The sequence below is a fragment of the Mycteria americana genome, chromosome 12, assembly GCF_035582795.1.
Source record: "Mycteria americana isolate JAX WOST 10 ecotype Jacksonville Zoo and Gardens chromosome 12, USCA_MyAme_1.0, whole genome shotgun sequence".
Lineage (NCBI taxonomy): Eukaryota > Metazoa > Chordata > Aves > Ciconiiformes > Ciconiidae > Mycteria > Mycteria americana.
The window spans coordinates 6,950,001-6,973,172 of record NC_134376.1 but is presented as its reverse complement, the minus strand read 5'-3'; the positions used below and the strand labels follow the sequence as shown (position 1 = coordinate 6,973,172).

The 23,172-nt window shown below is 50.1% G+C and overlaps 1 protein-coding gene across 3 annotated transcripts; it reads right to left on the bottom strand.

Annotated features, from left to right (window-relative positions):
* Positions 1 to 13: 13 nt before the first annotated feature.
* On the bottom strand, positions 14 to 3,295 carry ZFAND2A (zinc finger AN1-type containing 2A). Of its 3 annotated transcripts, XM_075514982.1 has the most exons (6): positions 3,137 to 3,294; positions 2,358 to 2,452; positions 1,580 to 1,711; positions 1,227 to 1,378; positions 610 to 696; positions 14 to 160 (listed from the first exon to the last, which is right to left on the bottom strand). In XM_075514982.1, the coding sequence occupies exons 1-6, from the start codon at positions 3,189 to 3,191 to the stop codon at positions 151 to 153; spliced, it is 531 nt and encodes a 176-aa protein (XP_075371097.1). In that variant the 5' UTR covers positions 3,192 to 3,294; the 3' UTR covers positions 14 to 150. The 3 variants fall into 3 exon arrangements, with proteins under 3 accessions (XP_075371097.1, XP_075371098.1, XP_075371099.1); XM_075514983.1 differs by lacking the exon at positions 14 to 160 and having other exon boundaries at positions 696 to 833; positions 3,137 to 3,295; XM_075514984.1 differs by lacking the exons at positions 14 to 160; positions 610 to 696 and having other exon boundaries at positions 1,223 to 1,378.
* Between the last annotated feature and the right edge of the window lie 19,877 nt (positions 3,296 to 23,172).

The window sequence follows — 23,172 nt, the reverse complement described above, 5'->3', positions numbered from 1 at the left end:
GGAACAAATAAAGTTGGCTTGGAAACAGTGACAGTTTATTGAATGCATAAAACATTGATACAAAAATAAGTTAATTGCATAGAAAATTTTAAAGACCTATAGACAAGACTAAAGTAGACAGAGGTTTGATCCAGATGCGAAGAGCCTCTACTACCTGCACCTGAAAAACACAAGAACACACTGTAAGAGTTACACAACTAAAGCTTTCACTTTACTGAAACTAAAGGAGATACACCATGGCAGGGAAGGGCTTGGGCCATTTACTTTAATTCAGATGCTTGCTGTACTTTCCTTGGCATCCTGATGACATACCATTTTTCCAGAACCTGACCAAGCCTCACACCGAGCAGGTGGGAGACCAGCCTGCTGCTGCAACATTTTGATGTCCTAATGCTTGTGTCTACATAGCTAATTTTAATCACTACAGTACAGAGAAGTAAAGACTCACTTCTGCTGTCAGAACCCCTCTACCACCTTCCCAACAGCAATTAAAGGTCAACCACCAGCTCTAGAGCAGTTAGTGGTATGACAGTGGCACTCCTACACCGTGTTGACACAAGACTATTTTTAAACAACCATGTTTGTTTTTTCACATTCTACAGCTTATACCTGTTGTGCTGAAGACTCCCATTAGATGGCACTCCGATTGCTCCCGTTGACTTGAAGCCCGTTTGAGAGGCTCTCAGTGCTGCATATCTACAACAAAATACAACCAGGCTCAGCACATCTTATGCACACGGCCAGTAGTTTCACTCTTCCATCCAGTTTAATTATCTGCATCCATCACACAAGTCTTACAGCCGTATTGCACAGAACAAGGAATGTACATCTGCCTGCAAGAGACAGATTTATTAAAACTAAGTCTAAACGTTGCTTAGCAAGGTATTGATTTTGTTCTTTGTTACTTCAAGGTGCTGGGAAAAACTTTAGGATTCTAATACTTAGATCTAGACCCCAAAGGGTACTTGAGATAGCCAGTGTCTACTCACAGGAGATACTGAGAGTCATGCTATCAAGATAGGTAAGCTTGGAAGAATTTTAGGAAGGCATTTGACAAAAAGCTTTTATCTTGGCTCACAGACTTTCAGAAGTTAGGCCCAAAATACAAAGAGGAAGTAACAGCTATTTTATTGAAGTGACCAGTAGTTTACAGAATTCCCTATTTGTCCGAGCTCCCCAACCCTGAAATTTCAGCTTGAGCTCAAAGTATCATAAATACATCTTACCCTGCCTTGGAGGTGGGACAGCTGCTCCCTTTACAGTCATGATCCAGAGGATGCCGATGTTTTATGCAGAAGTTGCCACCGCACTGTTCACAAACTACCTTCATCATCTCTTTCCTTCTGCAGCCTGGCTTTAAGCACTTGTTTGTGAAAATCTAAATAACAGAGGACATAAAGTTGGCAATGCTCGCTTGCTTTCTGTGACCAGCTTCCCAAGTAATGACCAAGCTGAAGCACAAATACTCAAGCACCCTTAACTTAAAATGAAACAGAGCAAGCTTCTACACATTCTGCCATCAGACCTATCTTCACAAGCATTAGGCAAGCAGTTTAGATTTCAACAGCAGTTTCCTTACCCTCTGCTTTTGCTGTGCTGGGTTGTATTTGCAGTCCTTATCCATGTGGGCTCCAACCACAATATCCGGTATTTCCCCTTTCTGTACTGGGATAGGTGCATTACAGAGCGGACACACTGGAACTCGCACATTCTAAGAACATACAACACAGATTAGAAGTCCCACCCAATTCTTGTCCTGTCCTTCCCCTTCTCTTACCTATAGGTGATGGATGTGTATTCACAAGTGTTTTATGCTCTACTCATTTACTAATGCTTTTAAAGGTATACTTCACATAGGTAACTGCAAATCATTATCCAAAAATAGATGGACATGCTTTGCCAAGTGAATTCATAGCAGCATATTCAGTAAACTGACTTTAAATATGCTTCTAGGCTTTCTGGAATTACAGCCTTTGAACACTTCAAAGCCCAAGTATGGGCCAGAGATCACAGTTTGGCCTCACTTATTCTATTTATTTCTTCTGTAGTTTCATATTTGCTGTCCTTCAACTTAAAGGACTGGGGCTGCAGAAAGTTTTAGGCCACAAGACATTACTTAAAATATAAAGCACTCCTCTCTGGGAAGATGCGGTGTAAGTGAAAAACCAGAATCTAGCAGTACTGACCTCCAAAATGTTATGTTTCTATATATTTGCAATCCAGCTGTATCATTAACTTACATCTTGTGGTTCTCCCATCTGGTTTTACTGAAACCACAGGTCAAGTTTCAAAGCAGCCTTTATACATGACTTAGCAATTCTGCAGTGTGAATTACTGACTCGCATATAGGAACTTACTTTCTTGTAGGCAGAGCTACACTTGTGGTCATCATAACGGATGTGATCTTTACAAAAGACTTCCCCACAAGCATCACATTTCAGAGGAAGGAAGTCTGGGAGAAGAATAAAAAAGAAAAACAGATTCTCATGGAACAGAGCTAACAGCTATAAGAGTACTTGCAACAGACTACAAATAAATTCTAAAGCAAGTTTTTGTCTAGTGACAATCCAATTATCTCTAGAGAAAGCATATCATTCTTCATGAATATTAAAACTCAGAAACTAAGAGTGATAAGGTTTGCTTCTTTCTATCCAGTGTTAGACCAACACAAGCCATAAATACCTCAGGAGCTCCCTGAGCACAGAAGCTTTCAGTGAGGCATTAGTCAAGAGATAGGAGCTGAAGTACAAATCCAAAGCCCAGACTCAAAAGTACTTTTGTTCTTTAAAAAGCACCCCAAAAGCAACAGTTTAACATCACTGAGAACAAAATACATGGGGCTCCACTATTACCCTCTACCAGGCCTGCTGAAGAGGGGTTGCAGAACCAGCACCGCTATCTCCCACCAACCACAGCATCCTCGCACAGAACCCGGCTTACCGAAGAGACTCAGGGCACAGGATTTTGGCCTCCCCAGCACACAACCTATCCGTCCCTTACGGGCGCCATCCCGACGGGCGCTGTCGGGGGGGAGGAAGCCAGCCCACCTCCCGAAGCAGCCCCCCCCCCCCCCCCGGGGAGCCGGTCCCCGTTCACGGCTCCCAGCCCTCAACCGCGCCCCGAGGCCGCTCCTTACCCAGCTGCTTGCAGGTGCGCTCCGAGCAGTGCTCGCCCAGCCCCGGGAGCTCCATACCGGCCGTGCCCGGGGACACACCGCTGCCACCGCTGCCACCGCTGCCGCCGCCGCCGCCGCCGCCGCCTTTATGCGCCTCCCGCTGACTCACCCGGGCCCGCGCCCACGTGCTGAGTCACGCTCCCGCCCGCCCCGGCCACTGCGGATGACGTTCCGACGGGCCGAGCCAATGGCGCCTCCTACCCTCCGTCGCCGTCTGTTGCGCGTTCCGGGCGGGCGGCCAATCGGCGGCCGGGGGGCGTGCTGAGTCATGCGCCGGGGGCGGGGCCGTGACGGGGCAGATCTGCGGGGGGGGGGGCAGGGGAAGCGGCGCGGAATGGGCGTGGGGAAGGGGAAAGGGAAGGGGAAGGGGAAAGGGAAAGGGAAAGGGAAAGGGAAGGCGGAACAGGAAGGGAAGGCAACAGGGCATGGGGAAGGGCATGGAGGTGAGTGCAGGGTGGTGGTGAGAGAGGGGGTGATGACGAAGACAAGGCCCTCGCCAGCTTCCCCAGGGGATCGCGTCCCCGTCACACAGGCAGTCCCGCTGCTGCGAGCACCCCGTTGTACAGGCGTGTAAAGGGGTGAGAGTGCAGGGCCGTCCTGGCCGTGGGACACGTGTCTCAAATAAGGACACGTGGGAGAGTGCCCCGGGAAAGCCCGTGTCGGACTGGCTTGCTCCAGAGGACGCTGGAGTGTCTCAGCCCTTGGCCTCTTCCATTTTAATTTCATTTTTTCATCAGGGCTTAGGCTGCTGCACCATCCCTCTGGATTGTGATGCTTAACTCGTGTTACTTCCAAACTTTAAAATAAATCCAGAGAGCTCGGTCAGAGAGGGTGTTTCCATCGCAGCAGGCTGATGCTCAGGGCCCTGCTACAGGACATCAGCATGTGCTAACTGGTTTGGGTGGACCAGCCTCAGCTGCAGCTGTGGGTTTGCACGAGTCAACTGGATAAAAAGTTTCCCAGTTGGTCTCTGTTTTTAAATGCTTATCTCACTTTAAAGAGGCACCTCAAGATCAAAGTGTAGTTTAGAAATGTTGATCTTTGAATGTGTGTAACGCTACTGGCTTCGCACGCAGGGGGTGAGGACTATTGATTTAATGACATTTGTTACGGGATTGAGAAATGACAAAATGTTGTTCTGCCCCTGTGCTCCCCAGAAAACACCTGCCTTTCTCCCGTAGTACATGACTCAGATGCAGAGTGGAGCTATGAGATCGAAGAGGAGCTTTAGGAAGGCATGTGGTGACTGACTGCGAAGGCCAATTTGTGCTGTCAGAGTCTGGGAATGGCATGTGCCACTCATCCGTCTTCCACGTCACCCTGCCACGCGGTGTTCGCGTGACTCTCCCTGTACGTGCCAGCTTACAGCCGGCCACGCCGGTGTTACTGTCTTCCCAACAGCACAGTCCTGCTGGATTAAATGATACCGCGTCATCAGCCAGACGCTCTTCCCAGGCCTTCCCACACATATTAATTTTCCCACCTGGACCCATAAAATTACTGAATATCCTCATTTAAAGCCTTTCCTCCAAAGAACAACTGCGATGACAGAGCATTGCAGCTTGCCGCCGGTCCTAGGTTTGCGAAGGGCAAACTCTGATTTCATCTCCTCCGCTGCGGCGCTTGCTGCATGGGGTCTTCTTGGACAGCCATGCCGTGTCCATGCCACGTCCATGCTGGGAGCACCCAGAACCCACCCTGGGGACACCCTGGGGCTGTGATGTAGCCCCACAGGGAGATACCAGCTCAGGCCTGGGAGCGGTGTGAAGGGCAGTCTGTGCCAAGCAGACCGAGTCCTGCCCCTCTGCCTGGCATGCTATAGACACATAGACTTTGGAGACTGATGTGAGAAGAGACCTTCTGGGTCATTCAATTCAACTTTCTATTAAACATATAACTACTTCATGTAATTCCCTTCATAAACAAACCAAACACGATGTTAAAAGCAGTTTATTTCCATCAGAAGGCTGTCCCACAAAGTCACTGCTCTCATCATGAAAGGACAGCTTCAGTTTTCTAGTGTAGAAGTTTCCCTGGCCATCCGCCTTCAAAGCAGCATTGTCCTTTGGTTTGCAGTTTCTTCTCACCGTGTCTGTATAAGCAGCACCAGGCTGATGCTGCTTTGAATGTGTAAGTTAGAGCCATCGCTGTCCAGCTGTGTCCTAGCAGAGCGTTCTGCAGCGGTGGTAGATGTTCCCGTCAGACATCGTGCTGTTCGTCTGCTGATGGTCCCGTCCTTGGGCTGAGGCTGCCCTTCTCCCTGCTGGCACAACCTGCCTCTTGAGTCACGTTCAATGCAAACCCTGGTGGTCTCAAGCCCAGGGAGAGCCCTAGCAGTCGGTGCTCCTTTTAGTGCGCAGAGGTGCCCAGTACTTGACAATACAGTCATGCAGCATCTTCCACCAGATTCCTTTGGTCAATGGCATGTGATTAAAAGGATTTCCCTTGGCTGAGCTGAGCCAGCTACCTAGCGTCTACCAGGGCTGTGGGGACAGCCAGAGCATGGTGCTCTCCCCCACTTTCTTCTTCTGACCTGGTTGGTTTTGACAGTTGGGGACGAGGGAGTGTTAAAAAGGAGGAGGAAACAGCAAAAAATATCCATATACAAACAGTTATAGAAAGTCCAGTTATATGAGGTACTTCAAGAGCTTCGCTCCATTATGCATCTATACATCAGCTCCATTATACTATTTACACAACACCCAAGAACTTGGGAAGTACAAAGAAAATCACTTGCCCTGCTGAGCTCACAAGCTGATTTTTCTCATACAAAGCACCTACCCAGTGCCCAAGAGGACCAGGACCCCAGTGATCTCCCCGGGAAGGCTTGCCAAAAAGCGGCAGGGTGAGCTAGGCGGAGAGGAAGAGGCTGGCGTCTTCGCTGGCTGGCTGATGCTGCCCTGCAGACTGGAGAGCCACTGCCAAAGGGATCATGTTTTATGGTGGGGAAGGGAGGAGTTTGCGTATGGATAACAACAGAAATGGCTCTGCGCAGATTAGACGCTCTTAAGGAAGACTGTAAATCCCAAGTCTAGAAGCCCACATAGTACAGGCAGCCGTCTTAATAGAAACGAGGATTAGAAATTAGCCGAGGTCTTTAGTGATATTTTTAGAAGGTTGCTCCTGACAGGTTAGGCTGCTGAGAACCAGAGGAAAGTGCCGAACCCCGTATTACTCAGGAAAGGATCACACAGTGCAGCGTGTGATTAGAGGCTGGCTAGCTTAGCGACAAGGGGGATAGGTGGGTTAGAACTGATTCGGGAGGAATTAGCAAGGGAAATTGCTTGAGAAGCAGAATTTGATTAGGGGCAGCCAACATGGATTTATGAAGGGAAAGCTACATGTAACTAACTTGCTGGAGTCTGGGGGGGGTATCCTTCCCCGGAAGCCCGCGGCGTGTGTGGTTTATATAACCTGATCTGCAAAGGGAAGGCCTGGCCTTTGCCACCAGAGTGGTGATGCTGGGTGGGATGGATGGGGGTCACCTCCCTCCCTTGTCTCTGCACAGTCTCTCTGCCTCCTCTTTTTCCCCTCCATCTGTTTTACTCCTTTTCTAGTTTTTTTTCAGGGAGGAGGGCTATTGCTTTTTCCCTTGTCCTGTGTTTCTACTCTTTGCCCTTCCCTTCCTCTCCCATGGGACCTGGGATTGCCTCTTGGTGGCTCTGTGGGGGGTTAAATGCCACCGTCCACCCCACCCCGCCAGCATGGTCTGCCTTAGAACCCACACTGCATCCTAAAGGGGGAATAAAACACCTCCAAGAGGATCACAGCCTTCCTCAGCTTCATGGGTGTTTGCTCCTTCAAACAGGGCCCCCAAGAGTCGTTATTTTGGAGAAGGCTACAATTGCTCTGCAGGAAACAGAAAATCCTCTGACAGCCTCAGACCTGCACACCACTGTCCTCCAGTATGGCCAGTCCAGCCTGGTGGAGGCCAAGCATGGAGCAGCAATGGCCAAGGGAGACTTGACCCAGCTGAAGGGACTGTCACGCTGCCCAGAAGAGAGAGAGAAGGTCTTCAAAGGCCTTCCCTGTCCCCTTTGTCGTGGCAGCTCTGATTGCATGGCTGGAGAAAGTCCTTGCTGCTTTTGAATGCCATGGCAGACACGATGAAAAACCCAAATGGGACAGCCCAAGGGTGACTTCGTTTCCTCCTGTGCTGCCAGCCTGTGAGGGCAGGGGGACATTCATGGCACGGCAGGGAGACGACTGTCCCACATCGCTGCCAGCTACGGACATGGCATGGATGGGGGCACAGGGATGTGGCTGGCTCCATCCTATCTCTCGGGGCAGAGTCTGTCTCCTTCCCAGCAAGGTGTGTTATGACGGGCAGCACAGCACAGGGATGCCTGTGGCCGAGACAGACAGGTCCATCCACCTCCTCTCCGCCTTGTGTGCCCCAGACTCCTCCCAGCACCATCCCGAAAACACGGACAAGTCCCCTGTCCTCAGGGTCCCCAGGGCCACCCCATGGCCTGTGGTCCTCCTGCGCCGTCTGGGAGCATCCTGCTTGCTGCTCCAGCTGCAGAGCCACTGCTGCAGCATTAACATTCGGGTGACTCCAGCTCACATTTGCCTCTTCCAGGTCTCTGAACTCCAATCCCATCATCCTGCTTTTCGGCTCATAATTTTGTACCAGGCTTTTAAAACTGAATTTTATTTTTATTGCAATGACCCTGTGGTGCTGCCAGATCCCTCTGTGGAGGAGATGTGACATCTCCATTACATAGCTCAGATAAGTGTCTTGAAGAGACCACACACAAAGGAACCTAATGGTACCTATTTTTATTAGGTTTATTACAGGAGGGGAAGTAAAGCAGTCCGATCTCCCCACAGGATACTCCATTAACAGCAGCAGACAGAGAGGAGAGATCTGTGGAGGCGGATCAGTTTTCCAAGAATATTAGCTACTGCTGCTCTAAAATTAGAGTCTAGGGAGAGCAGACAGGTTGACATAATTGAAAGGGCTGTCTTATGGGATGACATAGTTAAACGAGCCCATGATCAGCTTTAGAGTGACAGCTCAGTGACTTCTTCTAATCCCCAAAGGAGCACTGAGTTGCGAGGCTGTGATTTAACTAGTCCCGGATCTTATCTTGTGATGATGTCAATATTATTAGAACCCATTTCTAAAGAGATGCCTCCAAAATCGCTGTACATGAACTGACTGGTTTTACAGGCACAAATATTCTGCAGCTTCACCCTACAAAGCCCATAGTTGATACAAACACTCCTCTCCTGCCCTTCTTGCATACCCAACCCTGTCCCCGTGGGCTGGGCTACAGAGGCAGACCCAGAAACAGGATTAAGAACCTCATTTCAGGATGGAGCTGAAAAATGTCCTTGAGCTGCCCATTTTATTCAACATAATTTAATATCAAACACAAACTAACAAAGTTAGAGGTGAAATATAATAGCAAGAACCCCATAAAAAGTAACCTAATCTGTAAGATAAATAGACAACACTTTAGCCTGGGGAGATAGCAAATAAAAGAGAAATATGAGCAGAGCTGTTCTCAATTCATAAGTAACTTTAAAGAGAAATAATGAAGATGAGTTCTCCAACTTTTAATGTCCTAAGATTCTTCTCAATGAAAAAAAGGCATTTTTAATGTTTTCCTCGTACACTCTCACAAGGCAGATGTCTCCAGCCAAGTGCCCTGGATCATTCCCACACAAGCAGACACCCATTGGTTTGGAAATGGTTCGGAAGGGCCATCCTGCAATTCCAGACAGAATGGGAGACATCAGGGATGGAGCTCTTCTGAACCCTCGGTTGCCTTTGGTGGCCACCTCCCGCTGCCTTGTTTCAGGTGCAAAACTCAGAGCACCCACTGCCTTCACAGCAGCGTTAGCCTGACTTTTATTATTTTAAACTTTTTTAGCCATTTTTTGTTAGTGCCTACTTCAAAGGCTGGGATTTTCCAAGCAGCCTAATGCATTTAGGCACCTAAATCCCATTGAATTTCAAGTGTGTATCAGCCCTCAGGCTCCTTGGCATATCCTTGCTAAGTGCCTAAGGGCTCATCACCACAGCCGACCGTTACGCTGCCGGATTTACACAGATACCATTATACCAGCATGAGCTCACTTCTTCGCTAGAAGAGTCTCTTGTTTAAAACCCTCTTCCTAAATGACAAAGTAAACTAGAAAGGGCCTCCTCTGATGGTTAATTTTGGTGATATATACTTGTATAAGAATGTTAAATTCTCTCCTTGGGTTATACTAAAAAAAAGCTTTGCTGTGTAGACTGAACTTCAGTTAGAGACCAAGTGCTCCTAATCCCCAGCTTTTAGCCCTCCAGGGGAAGGAAGGTTTCCAGAGGAAACCTCAGATTTGGTGTTTTAGAGGTAAAACCCACCATACCTCCCGCTGCCTCTGATACCTGCTATGTCTCCAACCCCCTTGTAGAGCATCCAGGCAGGATGCTCTAAAAGGAGCATCCTTTTAGAAAAAAGAGGCTTTTTCTTCTTCAGTATCACTGTGTACTGTATAGGAGGAACACAAAATCAGCACAATCAAGCCATTTGCTTTGCGGTTTGGGAATGCCCCAGCCCAAAAGGAAAGAGCACAGACGGCAGCCGAGCTGGCAGCGGAACAGATACAGAGGGCACGCAGCTCCGAAAAAGCTGTCTCAAAGGGTGGGAAACGTTGCAACAGCCTTTCCAATAGTAGTGGAAAAATAAATCCCTTATCAAGAGATTTCTGGTCACAGATCAAACACTTATAATGTCAGCTGCTGATACCTAGCGGAAAACAGATTAGGGGTCTCCGTGGCAGACGACCCCGGGATAACAACTGTCTTTTTGTTGGGTCCATACTGCAAATGGCACAACAGGACCCAGTCCACGACTACCGAGCCCCAGATTTCCTAGGCACTGCCATGATGCCATCAATCAGCAAGGGAAGTTAGACCCTAAATCCTCCTTATTTATGGCATCGGTGGTTTTGAATTAAAGCATTTCACCAAAAACTGAGACTCTATCCTTAAGTACTTCAACTGATGATGATTTAACAGCAGTGCCAAACCTCAGAATTGTCTTTATTTTTCTTTGTTTAATGTAGATAAACGGAGCCATCCTTCTTTCCCATTTTGTAGCATTAGGAAATAAACCTGAAGCCTCATAAGTGGGCTTGGTTTATGCTGTGGGTACAGAATAGGAACAAATCCATCTGTGGTGCAGACGAGTGGGTCTCCTGTGGGTTAGCAGGGGAGGGTGGTCAGGGGAGTCCTGGCAGAGCTTGGGAGCCAGAGCAAAAAAGGATAGATCCAGGGGAGGAATAGCTGAGCAGGGGAGGAGACCCCCTTAATGCATGGATCCCAAAGCAGGCAGACAGCTCCAAAGGAATCATCTCCAAAAGCGATGGCCCCCAGCCAGACAGCATGAGTCTGGGTCATACCCTCCTTTGCAGCCGCTCCTCGGACTAGGGGGTAGGACAACAGTTTTAGCTATTTATTTCCCTTGTTTTCCAGAGTAGTCCCTCACCCGTCGGTCCCAACCACCCATTTACTGGTGGCCTTTACCAGCCCACACTGCAGCCACGTCCGTGGCACCAGGCAGCCCTGGGAGGTGGTGGAGCACCCGCAGGGTGATGCTCCCCTTGGAAAGATGTCCATCCCACAAGGACAAGGCTGCGTGACACCCGGAGCCGCGTGCCACGAGGTGGCACCATGTCACTGCTAACCCGCACGGCGGGGTCACCTCTGAGGCCAAGGAGCTTCTGCAGGACCCCACTCACCTGGCAGGCCTTGGGCCTCCGAGCAGCCCCATCGTTAAAATCCCCCCACTGAGCTTTTTTTTTTTTTTTTTTTTTTAATAACTGGGCAGCGCTCCGTTCTGTAAGACCCAGCTGAGGGAGAAGGTAGTGCCACCGCCCTGGCCCATGGAGCATCCTCCCAGCCGGACCACTCGCCTGTGAGAGCCCTCTGCATCTCCTGCAGAAATCTGGTCACCCTACCACCGAGGGCACAAGGTTTGCGGAGCCGCGGTGCCGTCTCCCACTGGTTACAGCTCTCCTCGGGGGGGTCCTGGGCTCTGGTCCCTGCTGTCACAGTCGTTTGTTGGCACTGGGAGAGATGCCAGTGTCACGGTGGTGACTGCGCCTGGCTGGTGTGTGCTGACCTGCCGGCGTGCACTGGCGTGCCCCCACCCTCCAGGGACCTACATGCGGGAGAGCTTGTGTCTCCCATAAAGCTTGATCATGTCAAGGTAGGGAGGATTCAGGTGAGCCTATATCCCTGAGGAACTTTAAACTTCATGCCTTGGCACATTCAGATCACCTCCATCTTGGAAGCACCAGTGCAGAAAAGAAATGCAGTGGGTGACAGTCCCCAACCCAAAGAACCTGCCCAGCACCTGGTTAATGCCTTGATTAGGCTCCTGAGCTCCTGATTGCTGAGTTTCCACAGCCTAGCCCAGTCCTTGGGGTCCTTCAGCAAAGCCGTACAGCTGAATGCCCTATTCTACTCAGGGAGCACAGCCTCAGGACCTGCCTGTCCCCACCACTCTGCCCTGAGCTCTACTAACACAGACCTAACGTCGGCATGGGTGGGACTGGCTGCCCAGATGCTCCATGGAAAACAAGGTGACTGCTGCACCCAAGTCTCACCTGGTGAAGGAACACAAGTACAAGCCATAGGAAACTATTAGCAGAAAAATCCCCAATGGAGGAGAGTTTCTGCACACAGTGAGTTCCAAGCAGCTCCTTCTGCTCCTGCTTTAGAGCATGGAGTAACCAGCCAAAAAAACGTGCACCTCCTTCTGAAGAGAAAACGGAGGGAGCAGCTCAAAGGGAGCTCTCCTGCATTGGTTCGCTGTCCCTGGCAGTGTGCTCAGTGCTGTAATAGAGAGGCTGGTAATACCTGCATTATTCCTGACACAACGCTTTGCGGCTGAACAATACATTTGCCAATTCAATTTATTCAAACAAGTTCCTTGGGAAGACAGCAAAGGAAATCCAGGTGGCAATTACCGAATTCAAACTCTGCCCTGGACTTGGGGAAACAAAGGGGCAAGATATGAGAGAAATAGCAAGTTCTGCTGGAAATCCCACAGCTGCAGAATCCTAAGAGCTTTTAATCATGTGCTTGCTGGTATTCGGCTGAAAAAAACCCTGTGTCATTGGGCAAGGAGAGAGCAGTGCTGCAATTGCTCTGCTGTAGGACTTAGCACTTTGGAATATCTTTACTACAAAAATTAAATGCTTTTTTGTTTTCTTTTGAAAGCACAGCAGTATTTGGGCTCCACGGCCCATTGCAGTGACATGTAATTGAAGAATACGTACATTCACTAGCTACCAAGACTGACAGTGTTGCGAGTCCCGCTGTGTTGCATACTGTCTAACCGTACTGCAGACAGATGGGGTGGAGGTTGCCTACAAGCTTAGATGAACTGTCTAGCCGGTTCAAAGCTTGGTTAGACACCTTCAGCCATGCGCTGAGTCTCATCAGATCCCAGACCCTCTTTCCCAGCACATCAGCCTGGACACAAGCCCGCAGCCCAGCGCTGGTCCCTGTGCCCAGGACGCAGCTCCAGAAACAGCCTCCCGGGCGGCTGGAGGGAGAGAAAAACCTGCCAGGAACCTCCACTTTGGCTCTGGGTGGGCAAGAAGGAAACTTCAGTTGCAGAAGCACAGCTATGGAAAATTTCCTCTTACTAGAGCCCACAAACCCCACAGCATCAGCTTCCCATACCCCGTTCGCAGTCATGGGGTGAGCCCCCCAGATCATGCTTCATCTCCCCGTCCCACTCCATCCCTCCCAGCCAGCCCCAGGGCAGCTGTAGCTCCTCTCCCAGCAAAGCAGTTACACCAGGGATGAATTTGGCCCCAAATGTAGAATTAGGTTAAGCCAAAAGGTGGCAGCATCTTATTCGGTATCGATTTTGCATGAATATTTCTCCTAATAACCATTTTTCTTTCTAATCATAGAATGTAAGTTTGTAAATTACAGAGGTGGAGAGTAAATGTATTGCAACCTCTGGCAAATTGATATTTTTGCAGCAACGGTAAACTTTTTCTGATGGCAGATAATTGAAGGGAGCAAGCGTCAGATAAAATTCATAAAGATTTGGACCTACTGGAATAAGACAAATGATATTTAATGCTCAGAGTTGTAAAGTAATTACCCTGGGCTCCGATATAATAAATACATAGACACAGTAAATGGAGTTTGGCTGACCAGGTGCCTTTGACGTGGTGCTGCGCAGGGCCCTGCGGCAGCCAGTGGGATGGAGAGGGGACAGCCCTCTCGGTACAGGGTGACACCTTGGGTTGGTGTCAGCCCCAGAAATGCCCTTCCTCGGGAGGGAAGGAGCTGCCCCCCATGCCTGCAGCAGAGCCCTGCAGCCCCGAACCCTGCTGCTGGGTGTGCAGCCAGGGAGCCGTCATCACCCACAGCCCTTCTACATTTGCAAAGGCACAAGAAGCCTTTGGGTGCCCAGCTTCAGCCGTACCTCTCAGCAGCCGTCAGCTGCTGCAGGTTCTCCAGCAAACCCACAGCCTCCTGTTCTCACGCTCCAGCCAGCAGACACCACCACCTCACATTCACCTCTTCCCCCAGCACCCGAGAGAGCAGCTGGCGGCTAACAAGGAGGAGGGTGACCCGCTCCCTGGGGTGGTCACTGCCCTTTACGCAGAGGGGACTGACCCCTGTGGGGATGGGCATCCCAACCAGAGCTTGATGCCACTGCCATGGAACAGCAGCACACCTCCCGCCTCAGAGGGAAGTTGCAGAGAGACTGCAACACTCAAAACCAGAAGGTACTAGCCCCCACCTAGCTGCAACTCCATTTCCACCGGCTGGGAAAGATCAGGAGATCCTTCTCTTATACTGAGGAACCACCTTGTCTCCCCTTTTACAGCCCTGCCTCGATCAGCCCGGTGATGGACCCTTCACCTGCCAGGTCATCTTCATTGCATGTAGCATCTCACTGTGCTTCTAGGCACATCCAGACCTCACCAAAAAAAAAAAAAAAAGGCTGGCAGTGCCCTATCCTACTTTTCAAAGCAGAATGTCAGTGCAAGCTCCCCTGGCAAGATACGTGCAGCGCTAAAATGCTTTTAATGCAGGCACCTAGCATCGGCGGCTGTTTGGCAAGCGCATCCCCGCCACCCCACGGTCAGGAAGAAAACGTGCTCAAACACATGCCGAGCTGGGAGGTCCCAACCCAGCCCTTCTTCAGGGCTCCTCAAACACCATCTCTGAGCAGCTGCCGGGAAACCATAAGCCAACAACAGGCCTTGTTCCTGCTCTGCCACCGGTACTCCTACTGCTAACGTGCCCCTGTCCCTTTGAAGAAGTTGCTTAGAAATTCAGCAGCAATTATGCAAGCTTTAGTATTAAAAAATGCACGTGGATCTGAAAGCAAATATGAAGCTGCTGCTGTAACGCTAGCTTTAAGCTGTCTACAGTCCCTAGAAATTCTCAGTGGGATGTTTGAGAAGGATGTATATGTGTTGACAACATTAAATGATCCATGGCTCAAGGACAGAATTGAAACCATACATCTACTTCATACAGGCACTGATCACTGGGAGAGTGTTTTTCTTAAACTAACCACGGAAGGCCAGGCACCTCGTCCTCCCCAGAAAGGCAGGGACGGCTCAAGGAACAGAAGGTGCACACACGCTCGTACCACATCCCGGTGTGTAACAGAGCTCCAGTGAAAAGGGAGAGACACATGGACGCCATCAGCAGGAAAAATGTTATTGTGGCTGCACCATCTTTGAGGGAAATTGAGCATGTCATTTCGGTGCATCACCCTCTTCTCATCACCTCCCAAAGAGGCAGCGCCGCTCGCACACATCCATGTAACATCTGGCGAGAGGGCGAGGAGGGGCAGGACGCTGCGACATTCGCTGGGGTGAAAATTTGCCTATTCTGCGTTACGTGCCCCAGAGCGCAGCCTCGGATGCCCATGTGCCTCGGTGCCGCCCGCGGCACTGCAGCAAGCTGCGAGAGCTGCCAGCAGAGAGTCCCTCGCTCTTGAAAGCTATAGCCTTTTCTATACGTGAAATTCCCAAGGACAAGGAAAAACTGGCAGACAACAAGGAGGATTAGGTGGTTCCCCAAGGAACACAAGAAATGCTGCAAGATTGTATCGTTGCCCATTTCAGTGGGGTGATTAGGCAGTATTTGATGCTGGAAGGATGATTTCTGTTAGGCTATTTTGCGAGCGTTAGCCCAGCTATTAGCAGTAGGTGGTGGGAAGTCACGTTTCCCCGGACGCAATAAGCCAGACTCCTTGAGACTGCAGCCTCCTTGCCCCAAAATCCCGGCCTGCCATGGCCAGCACCCTGCCGCAGGGAAGCTCTCTCCTTGCCCTCCCTCCAAAAGCTGGCTGCTGATGCTCGCTGGTTCTTGCTGCTTTGCAGCACACTGCTGTGAGCTGCCTGGGGGAAACCTCCCTCCCCGGCTCTCCTGCTACTCCAACCCCATCACCCTGGTCCCTGACTCAGGTACTAGTTTCCATCATTTCAACTATTACCAAACTAAAGGGTATTTCTTTGCTCCCTCGTTTACGCTGAATGTTTATTTAATAGGCTGGCCAGCTTCAATTAGGTCTGTGATTACTCACAGATGACAGCTCCAGCATAACAATGTTTACTCTCAAACTCTATCTCCGAGTGTAGCCTGTTATATATTTAAGGAGAAGGTATAAAACCATTAATGTTGAAATAGCTCTACCTATGGGAGTGAAGTTTCTTTTTAAACCCAAACAGCTGGCAACTGGGTAAAAGTATACCAGGGATATCAACCCCCTTCACCTGGAGATTTAGTTACCCCGGTGAAAGCCTCACGTGGTTGAGTTCTCCAGATGTCTTTGCCTTATCGCTGACACGTGCAACTCCTTGCTACAGGATCTGTATTGTCTAAAATAAAGTTTAACAGCTGTAAGTGCATTTTCTGGTCTGTGTTTGCATGAAACCCCTGGGTGATTTGTTCATGAAGCACCATGGCTGGTGGCTAGAAGTGAAATGCAGTATCTTTGGGTCAGATGTGTCCCTGAGGTGCTCGGGGTGCATTGGCAGGGGAATATATGGCAAAAGGAATATCCAAAGCCATTGCCTCAATGTAGTTTTACTTCTTGGGAAATGTCAATGGGATTTCCTGGTCTCCCCGGCTCTGAAAATTGCATTTTTAGACTGCAGAGCCTATGCCCTGGTAGGGGGCCCAGCCTGACTGCCCCTACAAGCTTGGTACCCAGACTGGTAGCTGGGCAAGAGCTACGGTACTAGGGAGTGGGGAGAGGTGGCTTTGGGGTGGCTCAGAGGCAGAGGATGGCTCTCCTCCATCCACCACCCACTGTCCATCCAAGGGGCTGGACTGGCTGTGCAAAAGGGTCCCAAGGAGAGAGTCCTACCTCTCTTGTAGTATCTTATAGTGAAAACAGCTTCCATACATCTCTGCAGGTTAATCAGCTGCTTGGAGTCTAATTAGCGCCAAATGCTCTTATCAAGAAGACGTGGCTGGGTGCGAAGCAAGGCACGCCAAGAGCTGGGCACACCAGCCGGCATGTCCATCTCCTGCCCAGGACACAGCCTGGTCCTTCTCTGAGCCCTCCAGACCAACTGCAATGACCCCCATCTGGCCATCGCCCCGGAGCGGGAATTGAAAGCTAAGGTTTAGGAGGGATAGGAAACTTCCCGGCTTTAATTCACTGAACTCTTTTGTTTCGACCACATTTAATATCTTAGAAATTATGAGTCGCGGGGACCTGGGTGAGCCGAAGGAGAAGGCGTGATCTGTGAGGCCAATTAAGAGGCCGATGGCACATAGTGAAACGGGAGCCCCTCGGGGGAGGCCAAGGTTACATAAATAAGTGTGTGAAGGAGCTGCACTGAATCTGCAGACACTCAGCCACTAGTGATGCCCCTTTGAATCTGGGAAAATTAAATATAAATAATAAATGTTTAACCACACAGCAAATAAATACAATGAGGCACCTTTAAAAATTATACTAATAAACAGCAAGCTCTTGTCCTTCTGCCCAGGGTAGCTGAGCATCTTCTGCATATTGGAGACAAAGAGCACAACGGAGGGGCTGTGTTTGGGGGGCTCTGCTCAGCAGGGTTGTCTTCACCCCCAATCTGCCATCCTTGTGATGAACCCCAGGACATCACGGAATAAAACACCCAGCAAAACTGGAAATAAAATAGTGCCAAGCTCACCCAGTGAAGGTCAGGGCCCCTGGACCAGACGCAGCTCACCTCTGCCTGCATGATCCCAACAGGCTTCTTCTGGGAACCTGGGAGCAGGATTAGGGCTTGGGTCTCAGAGGAGAAGCCCAGAGCCTCCTTGTGAAGATACAAATGTTCAACGTGAGCTGCGAGGTCCCCAGAATTGCTCTGTGTCAGCACTCACTTTACAATAAGAGCTCTGCTTCTCGGCTTCCCTGTTTTACTGCTTCCTTGGAAGAAGGGGAGAAATGAAATGGAGATATAAAAAATAAAGGGGTCATTTATAGTTAAGCACATTAGGATGGGAGTGAGAGAATAAAGCGGTGAGAATGGCTCAGCCAGACGCCTACGGGGACTTGTTCTCTGGTACTGGCATGGTCTTTACTAGGTCGCTTGAACCTTTTGCGCTCTGCTGCAGAGCTCAGACCTGGGCTATATCTCACCAGACTTCGTGGCATGCTGCAGATAAGCCCCTAACTATCCCCAAGCCCACGCTTCTCCCACTTGTGCCAGGAGTTATAGTTTATGGGTGACTTTTATAGGCGGCCAAAGCAACCGGTCCAAAACCGAGGAATGCTGGGTGGTGCGGCAGAGAGCACGGGATTAAATGCCTATCAAGTCCCTTTCCTATGATGTAATTTCATTTCTCCCCAAATTCTGCAGGGAAGCAGCAGGGCAAAAGGCCTTCCTTGCTGTGATTATACATTCCCGGGCAGTTTAATTATAGTCTTCAGCTTCTTAAACACTTACGCAATAAACCCACAGAGAGCTGCCATCCCACTATAGTTAGTGATCAGTTTCTTTTCTTCCCAGCCCCTGGGATTTCGTTCCACATTTACCAGAGGTCACTGGAGCCAAATTCTCTGTGGGGCTATGCTGGCTGTCAGTGGGGAACTTAGGCCGGGGCTAAATGTGTCCCTCAAGTTGGATTGACTCAGTGGCAGCTGACACTGGTGCTTGGGTTTCTTTAGACCCGTGGCCTCTGACCACCTCTGGTTTTGATGAGCCCCCGTGCCTGCACTGAGGTCTCTAACAGCTTCAGATTCCCACTTACGAGCAACTGGTAACCTGCTCTGAGCAAAACCCAGGTCCTGAACACACCACCACAAGTAGGAAACATCTGATTCTGGTGACAAATGCAGCACCCAGAGCTCAGTGCTGGTTTTGACACTCGAGCACAGACACAAATATTCCCCAGCCTTTACATCCTTTCTCCATTTTAACTCATGGCTTCATTAGACTAATTTGTTTCCAGGTTGGAGGATGAATAATGAGCCTCAGCCTGTGGATGCATAATTAAGTTTTGATAGCGAATGTTTTTATCTAACCTTGTTTTCATTTTTATCCTCAGTACCTGAATTACAAGTTAGAGATTTAGGGCTGCAGGTTTGCCTTCTCATTAAACCCAGACCTGTATACCTACACAAAGTGCAACATTGCTCTGTCACCTCCCAGGACAGTGCCCAAAGGTGACACCATGGGCTGTCCTTTCAGTCAGGTCTGGTCATCAGGGATGTTAAGGGAAAGAGAAATAGCTAATAACAAAATGGCTTTTCCCCTGCCGCAGTCAATACAACACTCCCCACCCGGTCCCTAGTCCGTGCGGGGTCTGTACGCTGATAACTCCTCCCCAGTGGGATGGCACATCCCAACGGCAAAGGTCACCTCGAGCATCTTGGTGGGTCCCACGATCCTGCTGCATTTCCTAATGTGGTATCCAAACTACATCTGGCTTTTTTTGGTTCCCTCAGATGTAGTTTGTTTCTGTGATTAAAATACACGCCTGTGAATTCCCCAGATTGTCCCCCCATGCCCTGCGAGTGCCTCCTCGGCATTACATGGCCATTAAGGTCTCCGTGCCCTGGGTCTCTCTTCTTGCCTGTGATTTTCTCCAGCCTTCCTGCTGTTCTTTTCAGCTCTGCAGGGTTTCCGTCAGGATTTTCCGCTGATCTTTTTGGCCTCTCACTGCTCCTACCGTTGTCACGAGAGTTTTCCATAATTCCCTGTCTACGGGGGTGGTTTTAGGGATAAGAAACCAGAGCAATTGCTTGGGACCTAAAGGATGCTCTCCGGGCTAAGGTAGAGCACATCTCGCAGCCTCTGCTCCTGCTCCAGGTGGGAGCCGAAGTGCTGCGGTGGCAGGCGAGGAGCCCAAGCAGGTACTTAGTACAAATGTTAATAGCGTCATTGTTTATACTGTAGGATTGGAAAGGGTCTCCTGGGTCATCTGGGGCATTGCCCTTCAGTAACTCAGTCCGTGCTCAAACTATCCCAAGGGTATTTTTAGTCGATTCATGAATCCTTTTAGGAATTCGGCCTGGCGACCTCCGTCAGCAAACGATTCTTTTGCCTAATTGACTTCACTTTCTGCATGCCCTGTTTTAATACCGCCTTTAAAGTTTGTGGCTTTTTCTTCCTCTCACAGTGTCATCCACTGCTCAGTTTCAGTAGCTTTTTTCTCCTATTCCTACTTTTTTGTCTGCATTACAGTTGCTTCTGTGGCGCTCACCGACGAAGCCCCCTCCCTCCAGGGCTGTGCCCCTCTATGCATGGTGAGATGGGCTCCACCAGGAGACTGGACAAGGGGACAAGGGTGGGAGATGACCCGAAGGGCCACCTTTACCCACATAAACCTCCAGCAGCAGAGCTGGGAACAGCGGCAGGGGCAGGTTACCTCTCAGCTCCCATCATGGGGACTGCAGCTGAGCAGCTGTTTGGAGGGTCCCCGTTTTCCTTGATGTCTTCAACTTTAACTACTATGAAAATAACAACAGACAGTGAAGGAAAAGAAAGAGGATTAAATAGGGGGGTTTGTTACCAATTTTTTCTCGGTCGTTAATATTCTTCTATTTAGATCCACTGCTCTGTGCCATGTCATCACTGCATTATTATTATTTGCAACAGAGCCAATTTTGAGCACGTCGTGAGGAAATTTTTTCTGAGACAAGGTTGTGGGAAAAGCAATAAAGACACAAGCCAAGGGGCTGCTACCAACACACATCCCCCAGTTGAAGGGGTTGCATGCCTACACTCACCCTCGCTGCCCAGGGTCACTGTCCCTGCAGACCTGCCTGCTGTTGGCTTGTGTGGTTGCTCCCTAATCAGCTTCATCAGAATGAGCTGAAGTTAAACATGAAGCTTTTGGTAATCCGACTTGATCCGTTTCGTGTAGGTTATGGAGTATCCTCAGCAGCACACACAGGGATATAACCTCCAACATGGGGTAGCACAGGGCCGTAGCACTTCTGCTGGCATTGGCCCCTCATTGACCTGTTCTCCATCTTCCATCTTTCCATCTTCTCCAGTTTTGGTGAAAGGGCAACAATTCACATCTCCCTGTGATGCACAGTTTTGATTCAGCTGTGAACTTAGCAGAGGATTTACCCTGGGAATGGCTTTGTGTGTGCAACTTTCCTGTATGAAGAGACAAGGAAGGATGAAACCTGGAGCAGGGAACCCGAGCTAGCTGGTCAGACTGGAGCTTGAATGACCTACATGAAACCTTGGGATCAGCCAAGCAGAATTTCTGTTAAATAAACTATGCAAAAGTGCAAGCTTTAGAAGACAATTTATTTTTTTCCCAGGAATGCTACATTTTAGAGAAAAAATAACTGTAAAATGAAGATGGTCTGATTTGATGAAGTCAGCAAAGCTGTAGGCAGGACGAAGACCATGCTCTCCACATCAGACTCCAATTCATCATCAGAGCCAGCTGGTAAATATTTGCTTCTTCTAGTGATCAGCTGAAAGGTTCCTCCATTCCCACAATAGTATTATCTTTGCAAATTACTTTTATTCTAGTGAAAGGGAAAAACCTAAATCCTGACTGGTTTTAATTGAAAACACAGGAAAAAAAGGAAAAGGTTTTACAATAAGAAAAGCATGGACTGTAGTTTAGATAAGTACTTTCTAATTTTCTCCCAAATAGTTTGATACTTTAAAAACTCTGCTAACAGAGTATTTTTGCATAACTGTTATCTATCCTCTGCTAGGCAAATTGATCATACCAAGTGGATTCACAGGGCAGAGGTGAGCAGGTCCTAACCTTTCCTCCTTCTCTGGCAGAAACCGGAGGCTTTGCCACGTCCCACAATACAACCGTGATTTGTGGTGTTCGCAAGGCAAACCAGGGAGTGCATGGGTAGACCTAAGTGGTGCAAGCAACTGACAACATTTGGGAAAACAAACCAGGATGAGCATGGTGCAGCACCAGGACAGAGCTCAGAGAGGCCCTGGGACCTCCATCCCTGGGGGATGCTCAGCTCCACTGCACGAGGCCGTGGACAGCCTGGCTTGACTCTGAACTTAGCCTTGCCTGGAGCAGAGGTTTGAGCAGAGCCCTCCAGATGCTCCTTCCAACCCCCATGTTTGTGGGATATCGTGATGCTTCTTCAATGCCGTTGTCCTGGCACAGGCTCCTCGTGGGCCACCAGTGGGTCACTGCAGATGCAGGTGGGCCCCCATGGCATTTGGTCTCCAAAAAGGGCTGAGCTCCCACCAGGACAGCTCTGCCCACCCAGCACAAGCTCCCTCCTCCAGCACTCACTAATAACTGCTTCTCAAAGCACCGCAAGTTTTTCCTGAGGAGGAAGGGAGTGTTAAAAGCCTTTCCAAATCATATAGAGGCCTTTGTTATTTTAAGAGACTTTCACTCCCCCCTTCTCCGTTTGACTTTGTTACCTGATGCTCGAGGAATGCATTTTCCCCTCTATTAAATGTTTTAACCGCGTACGAGTTCCATCTTAATGTTAGCATCTTTAATAGTAGAATATTACCATATTAATTGCTATTGTGAACCAGAAGATACTTATATCATCCAGGCTTTCATTACCGTCATGGAGGGATTTTTCCTACTGAGTCAAAAGTGACCACTTTCCTTAATCCCCTGTTTAAAAGCCCTGCGATTCCTCCTGACATGCCTAGGACGAGAGTGGGCAGCGTTTTCCCAGGGACAAACTTGGAATTAAAGGCATTAATTTCCCAAGGAACAGCAGCCCCTTCCCAACCTGCTGCGGGTTTCTCGGCGGTCGGGTGGTGGGGCAGTTAGTTTTTAAGCAATTAAGAGACAGGCACCCCCCCAGGCCTCCCCTGCCCGTGGCGGGGAAGGGAGGACAAGGGGGAATTAGCCGGGAGAACAATAGGGATTCAATAAAGCCCGGATCAGGTTGCAGCCCTTTTGTCGCCGGGACTCGTGCCGGGGGTTAATGGGGCAGAAGGAGATGGGAGCGGGGCGGCAGCGAGGCTGGGACACAAAGGCCAAAACACACGAGCTCCGAGGGGGACAGATGGGGACAGGGGAGGAACCGGGGGGGGGACACTGGGCGGGAAGGGGCTCCATCACTGAGCGGTGAGTGGGGGCGGGGGGGGGACCCGATCCCTGCGGGGGTGTGTGTGTGTGTGTCCCCCACGTTGGTCCCCTCCCTCTTCCCGCAGGTGCCCCCGTCCCAGTTGGTCGCCCCCGCCCCGTCGGGTGTCCCCAGCCTGCACGTCCGTGTCCCCCCCCCCGGCCCTCCCCGGGCGCATCGCCCCCGCGCCTTTCCATCTTGCGGTAACGGAACCCGCCGCTCGCCCCGGGCCGGGAGCAGCCGCTGGCCGTGCCCCCCCGGGCCCTCACCGCTGCCCCGGGAGACTCGGGCCCCCCTTCCCCGGGCCGGGGCTGCCGGGGGGCCGGGGCTGCAGGGCTGCGGGCAGCCCCTAGCAGGCGCTGCCTGCCCTCCGAGCGCGCACAATGCGGCCCGGTGCTGTTTAATTAACGTGCAAATCGCGTAGATTAAACGACTCTAAATAATTAGCCACAGATCCTATAAACAGGATAACAT